The sequence below is a fragment of the Temnothorax curvispinosus genome, unplaced genomic scaffold (assembly GCF_003070985.1).
Source record: "Temnothorax curvispinosus isolate PA1 unplaced genomic scaffold, ASM307098v1 QBEX01005310.1, whole genome shotgun sequence".
Taxonomy (NCBI): Eukaryota; Metazoa; Arthropoda; class Insecta; order Hymenoptera; family Formicidae; genus Temnothorax; species Temnothorax curvispinosus.
This window is the reverse complement of record NW_020215090.1, coordinates 44,328-51,275: the sequence shown is the minus strand read 5'-3', so window position 1 is coordinate 51,275 and position 6,948 is coordinate 44,328. Positions and strand designations below refer to the sequence as shown.

At 30.4% G+C, this 6,948-nt stretch overlaps 3 protein-coding genes across 3 annotated transcripts in view; all 3 read left to right on the top strand.

Moving 5' to 3' along the window:
* Window positions 1-3,065, top strand: part of LOC112454743 — a 3,431-nt gene extending 366 nt beyond the window's left edge. The window contains exons 2-9 of the mRNA XM_025016298.1: window positions 392-511; window positions 907-1,024; window positions 1,309-1,570; window positions 1,678-1,794; window positions 2,055-2,145; window positions 2,224-2,366; window positions 2,458-2,590; window positions 2,704-3,065. Of these exons, the coding sequence (XP_024872066.1) occupies window positions 392-511; window positions 907-1,024; window positions 1,309-1,570; window positions 1,678-1,794; window positions 2,055-2,145; window positions 2,224-2,366; window positions 2,458-2,590; window positions 2,704-2,757 (1,038 nt within the window). The 3' untranslated portion in view covers window positions 2,758-3,065. The remainder of the gene's footprint in view (window positions 1-391; window positions 512-906; window positions 1,025-1,308; window positions 1,571-1,677; window positions 1,795-2,054; window positions 2,146-2,223; window positions 2,367-2,457; window positions 2,591-2,703) is intronic.
* The window catches only part of LOC112454739, a 67,843-nt gene that overhangs the window by 20,346 nt on the left and 40,549 nt on the right, over window positions 1-6,948 (top strand). The window lies entirely within an intron of this gene.
* The window catches only part of LOC112454744, a 6,388-nt gene continuing 2,565 nt past the window's right edge, over window positions 3,126-6,948 (top strand). Inside the window, exons 1-4 of the mRNA XM_025016299.1 lie at window positions 3,126-3,658; window positions 4,350-4,469; window positions 4,564-4,681; window positions 4,863-5,124. Coding sequence (XP_024872067.1) covers window positions 3,518-3,658; window positions 4,350-4,469; window positions 4,564-4,681; window positions 4,863-5,124 — 641 coding nt within the window. The 5' untranslated portion in view covers window positions 3,126-3,517. The remainder of the gene's footprint in view (window positions 3,659-4,349; window positions 4,470-4,563; window positions 4,682-4,862; window positions 5,125-6,948) is intronic.

The window sequence follows — 6,948 nt, the reverse complement described above, 5'->3', positions numbered from 1 at the left end:
GCACAATGAGAAGAATAAGGAACAAGGAATTAAACATAGAGAGAATTCATAGTTGCATCTTTTTTCAACATGGTCTTCTTTCTTTTTTCAAGACACGGAATTCTCTCTATGTTTAATTCCTTGTTTCTTATTCCTCTCATTGTGCACGAGCCCTTACTCTATATAATGTACTATTATTGTTATTACTATTATTGTTACTACTTATTATTTTTTATAAGATTTATTTAAGTTATACATATCTAATTTTTTTTAGAATTTTTTATAAAAAATTGCTTATAAATACTAATATATTAAATATTATAATTAAAAATATTATTGTACATTATATAGATTTAAAATAATCTAAAAATGATTGTTAATGATAATAAATATTAAACAATATTACTTTCAGTTGATGAGCTTTGTTACGATTGAATACAGTAGGGATCTTCTTACAAAAGTATTTTCCTTCTCTTTTATTATTCTTATCTGCACTGTAGAATATAATGTGCTATATTTCAAATCGGAACAAGTGAGTTAATCAATAAAATCTTTCACAATAACAAAGCATAAAATGGTCAACAATACAAAATATTTCACAAGCTATACATTGTTCAAATATAATAGTAATTACTTGATTCTAATTAGCATTTGCAATATCTTGCACGGAGAATTATTGGGAGCTTTCCAACAAGCGACACAAGTCGACACAAATGTTGTTTTGTCTTTGTTACTCATTGCCAAAAAAGAAAGATAGAACGATGCTTGTGTCGACTTGTGTCGCTTACTGGAAAGCTCCCATTGTCAATAGTGTTGCATTTTTAATAATGTCTTTGTTATCACAATATTATTTTGATTAAATATTATAGAATTATACATTGACAGTAAAATTAACTATTGCAAGCAATTATGGTACTTAATTGACAGGTGAAGTGTCTTTTCGAACAAGTCCTATATGACTGGCATGCTCTAACTGATGCAGAGGAAATAGAAATAATACAAAAATACGCGAATAAAGGGAGATTATGTACTATTAGTGCAGGATGTGAGAACAATACTCATATTATGAGAATTTGCATGTACTTGTTACTTTTATTTTATATTATAATTAAAAAATATGTAATGTATCTTGCTATTATTATATTTCACAATATTATCACACTAGCTCATTTATAATAGTTTACTTTTAAAAATTTTTACGAAAACAGATAAATATTATGTTAAATATCTATTAAAACAGCTAATTAATGATCAATGTTAATTTTTCTTAATCCATTATTGATATATCATCGATATATATATGTATACATTATTATTCACTGGTTTTAGTCCTTCTATATTCTGGCATTCTGGTTTTCTTTTCATTGTTTTTCGTACCGGACATTCTTGATATTGTGGCACCATTGAACGAGCCTCGGCGACATCAATTGCCTATCGCAATCGAAACCTTTTTCGACCAGGAAAAATATTTTCTCTTTATTATTATAAACGGCTTAGTAATCACTCTTATAGATTTAACCATATTATTGACCTTTGAAACGTTATATGCGGTATTTATACAACACGCTTGCGGATTATTGAAGCTTACTAGGTAAGATGTTTGTTATTACGTATTATATATAATAATACGTATTCATTGTTATATATATATTGTCAATTTCTGAATTGTTATAAATTATGCGATTGGCATTGTTTTAGCCATCGTATCTTGAACGCATTCGACGATCGTTTGCAACAGATGAGTATGTTTAAATCAAAGTGCACCATCTGTGTTAAATTGTCTAAAGCTATTAAAATTCACAGACGATCTTTAGAGTGCGTATTAATTTAAGGATAATTTGGTGCATTGCAAATAATATATTCAAAGCTTACTTATATTTAAACGACTTACGTATATACGCTAGATTATATTTTAAAGCATGTATCCATAAACTGATAAAATCGATGTTCCGTAAAAAAATAAGATATATGTATATATTATACATATATATTAAATTTTTATAAATTATATATACATGGAAGATTCGCATACACGTACACGTGCATGTTTATGATTTTCTTCTCTTATATTCAAGATTTGCCGAATGTTTATGCTCTACTTTTTCTATCTCCTACTTAATTTTGTGCATATTTGGGATAGCTTCTTTAAGCATTAATTTATTTGAAGTGAGTAAAACTTGTGTTAGTGTGATTTCTAGCAACTTCTTTTTAATTGAGAGACTCATACTTTTTGCTCAATCTTAGCTCTTGAAAGCAATTGAATCAAAACACACGAGCCAAATAACCTATTTTGGTATAACCGTCTTTGGTCATTTATGTTATATGTTTTGGGTTAATTATTTTGGTCAAAACTTGATAGACAACAGTGCCGACGTGTTTGCACAAACGTAAGTGCCGAATTAAAAATGAACAGCCTACTTGTTTTAGCAAGTGAAATATAATATCTATTACATATTTATAAATTATTTATGTTTATAGTTATAATGTACAATGGTACACGGTGTCTCCACATATTCAAAAGAAAATATTATTTATACTACACAGATCTTCAAAGAATATCTTATTCGATGTTGGCCATATATTTACATTCTCAATGGACGGAATTGCTACGGTAATAATTTTATTATGAATAAATATATTTAAACATAAATAATTATTTTGGATATGTATAAAATAAAATGTATTTAGCATGAATAATGCAAAATAATATAAATTTTATTATAGCTTATTAACTCGTCTTTGTCATACTCTATGCTACTCTATTCCACCCGGACATGATTTATATCGATATGACAAAAATATGGCTACGATCGTCTATAATCCCTTTTTTATACTTTAAAGAATGCTATCACGCAATAAAACTTACTTCAGCATGACACGCGAGATTTTTTTACTATCATTTATCACAATGAAATATATTTTTCTCACTTATGGCTTTCTGAAACAGAACACACTCGAATGTCCTTCACACATGCATCGATGATATCTTCTTCAAATACACTTTCGTACAATTTGTAAAAGTAATTTCAAAAATAACGGTTTCACACGTATCTTCTCTAGCTTGTCGGTGTCGTAACGTATTTGCGAGACATTTCTCTGGAAGAGAAACCCTCCGTCACGCTCTCCTGCGCACAAACCACCGTGAATGTAAGAAATTTTTTGTCGCATCGCGCGTGCGTAAAAATTCTGGTAACTGCTACCGTTCCACCCCTGAGAAAGCCACCGGTGGTTACATTAAACATGTAATTTAGTTGCCTTACGTTGCAATCAGATTCTTGGTAGTCCACGGTGCACGATAGTCGAATGACTTATCCAATCTTGCTTTAAAGACCGTTTGGCAATAAGTTAATTTATAAATTGTCCACCCGGTATCTCAGATTCTTCGTAATGCCACGCATTATCGTCATCATAACGCGGAAAATGCATGCAATAAGTTTGTAATAGCTACTGAAATATTCCGGTAATGGTAGAATGATATAGGATCGCGCGTAATCTTTGCAAATCTGCGTGCACAAAATCGCAGCGACTACCAATCGGAATGGATTTCTTCAACAATGAGTACTACATCACCCGACATCTAATGGAGTCGATCGGTCTGTGGCCGTATCAAAAGCCAGAACGTCGAATGGTTCGAGTGCTCTGCGTGTCCTTCATTCTCATTCAAACCATACTACTGCAGGTAGGCCTCTGTGATCGTTGCATCTGTTCTATTATTTCCATAGGGATGACTGATCTGTGCAGTCATTTAGGTTTAGCGAGCACATCACGGACCATAATATACTGCACGGAGCTTAATATACTGCTCACATTTACACATCCACGCGGTTTTGCGAGTAATTGTGCCATAAACATCTGAAAAAGTGAAAACAATACACAACAAAGTTTAAAAATCGTGAGAAGAATAAGAATAAAAACAAAATGCATGTCATATGTTTTATATAGATGGAGTAAGATGAAGCTTAATTTCTATTTGTATCATTTAATTAAAACAGTATTTTATTGGAATCACAAATGTGTGCTTTACAAATTTATCAAAAAATATATGTAAAATATTAAAAAGTGAGTATTAAATTGCAGAAAGTAATCGAGTAACTTAAATTATAAGAATTTTACGATGTTGTCTAAATATATTTTTTTATTTGACCTGTAAAAATAAAAAGGGTGATAGATTAAAATGGAACACTCTCCACATATAAAAGAATATAAAAATCATATCTAGATTACAACGTATATTTGGCGTAGATTATTTACAGGCACGTATAAATTGCACATTTTACATTACTGTTTGACTTCTATGCACAAAATAAAACATATTTGCATCTTTGATTTAGAAAAAGAATTTAAGAATAAATTAAGAATTCTGTTTTTAGTTGGCAACATTTATCACGCACGAATATAGTACATCGCTGTTTATTGAAGTCTTTTCATTTAGCATTCTTTGTATGATTTATCTTCTGAAATATAATACAGTGTATTTTAATTCTAATCACGTGAGTCATCTGAATCAATTTTAAGAAGTTAATTAGAAGTGATTTTATGAAATACCTACTTAATATTTTAATCTCTCATTGTTTGTAATCGTAGGTGAAGAATTTGTTTGATCAAATTCAATGCGATTGGAAATTGATAAAAAACATGGACGAACTGAAAATAATTAAAAAATATGCATATAAAACAAGATTTTATGCAATCTTTTCTGGATGTAAGTAAAATAGAACACGGTTCTCATTTAATAATGTTTATAGGATTTGAACTTTATTTAAAAATAAATAAAGAATTTAATTGAAAGAAGTATCTGTCAGAGATGCCTGAAAACAAATTATCACGTAAATATATATTACTAGTTGTTGTAAATATTATCTGTTAAATTTGAATATTTTCAGCTATTGTTTATCCAGGAACATTTCTCTTCCTTTTAATTATATTTGTACCAGATTTTCTCGATCTTATAAAGCCATTAGATGAACCTCGTCAACGACAACTTCCAGTACAAATGGAATGCTTTCTCGATCAAGACAGATATTTTTACTTTATTTCACTTATCATTATAATAGTCGCTTTTGTAGGTATGACGGTAATTATGGCGACGGAAAACATGTACATGATATTTGTACAGCATTCTTGTGCATTGTTCGAACTTATCAGGTGAAACAATGTGAAATTCTCGGCTTAACTTTAGAAGGCTACCTCTCTCCTTCGATTTTTTTAACTAAATGTAGTTTACAACTCCATATTAGTCTGGAGTTGCGGAAGTGCCTATAGTTTTTGATAAATACAAATTTTAATTATTCAGACTAATTAACATTTTTCAAGATTTTGATATGAAAAAACAATTGGAGTTCAAAAATATTTTGCTGAAATGTTTTATTTTATTATTGTATCGGATAACTGTATATATATCTAATATGTTGTCAAAATAACATGAAAAGAAAAAACAAGAAATCAAAGAAGCTTATTTTCTCGTTACATTTTTCGATATTGTCGCTCGTTATTTATTAAAAAGTTATTAGCAAAAGTTATTAACAAAAGAAGTTTTATAAATAGAACGTAACCACAAAGGTTCCCAACTTTCCACGCGAAGCGAGGTCCACTCGACATCGCCCCATATATCTATATACATATATAAAGGAAGATGTCCTGACTGACTGACTGACTGACTCATCAACGCCCAGCCCAAACCCCTGAACCGAATTTTTACCAAAAGTATATGAAATAGAGGTAGAATTTTCCGGGGAGTGCCACTATGTGTATAGCTTTTTGTTACCGATTTTTTGGAAACCGGTTTTTCTAATTTTTCTAATTTTTCGGGAAATAATTGACCGAATTTCAAAGAATTGTAGATCAAACAGGGGTAGAATTTTCCGGGGAGTGCTATAAAGTGTATAATTTTTCGTTACCGATCTTTTTGGGAACCGGTACGGAAATTTTTTCAATTTTTCGGGAATTTATTGACCGAATCTGAAAGAATTGTATATAAAGTAAGGGTAGAATTTTACGGCGAGCACCATAATGTGTACAGTTTTTGTTACCGATCTTTTTGAAAACCGATTTTTTTAATTTTTCCAATTTTTCGGGAAATAATTGTATATGAAGTAGGGGTAGAATTTTACGGCGAGCGCCATAATGTGTACAATTTTTGTTACCGATCTTTTTGGAAACCGGTTTTTTTAATTCGCAAAATTTGAACCAGACCTTGATCAATCGATAGGTTTATAATTCACCGAATTTTAAAGAATTATAGATCAAATAGGGGTAGAATTTTCCGGGGAGTGCTATAAAGTGTATAATTTTTTGTTACCGATCTTTTTGGAAACCGGTACGGAAATTTTTTCAATTTTTCGGGAATTCATTGACCGAATTTTAAAGAATTGTATATGAAGTAGGGGTAGAATATATTTTACGGGGAGCGCTATAATGTGTATAGTTTTTGTTACCGATCTTTTTGGAAACCGGTTTTTTTAATTTTTCGGGACATAATTGATTGAATCTCAAAGAATTATACATGAAGTAGGGGTAGAATTTCCCGGAGAATGCTATAAAGTGTAGTATTTTTTGTTACCGATTTTTTTGGAAACCGGTTCCGAATGATCATATCTCAAAGAATTGTACATACAAAGTAGGGGTAGAATTTCCCGGAGAGTGCTATAAAGTATATAATTTTTCGTTACCGATCTTTTTGGGAATTGGTATCAGAAGTTTCGAAATTTTCGGGAAATAATTGATCGAATTATAAAGAATTGTATATAAAACAGGGGTAGAATTTCCCGGGAAGTGCTATAAACTGTAGTTTTTCGTTACCGATTTTTTTGGGAACCGGTATTTTTTTGGAAATCAGTTACAAAATTTTTCCAATTTTTTAGGAAATAATTGAGTGAATCTCAAATTGTATATGACAGAATTGAACTTCAGTCGATAAAAAAGTAATATTTTTCAATTTATAGCATTTGAGAGAGAGAGAGAGAGAGAGAG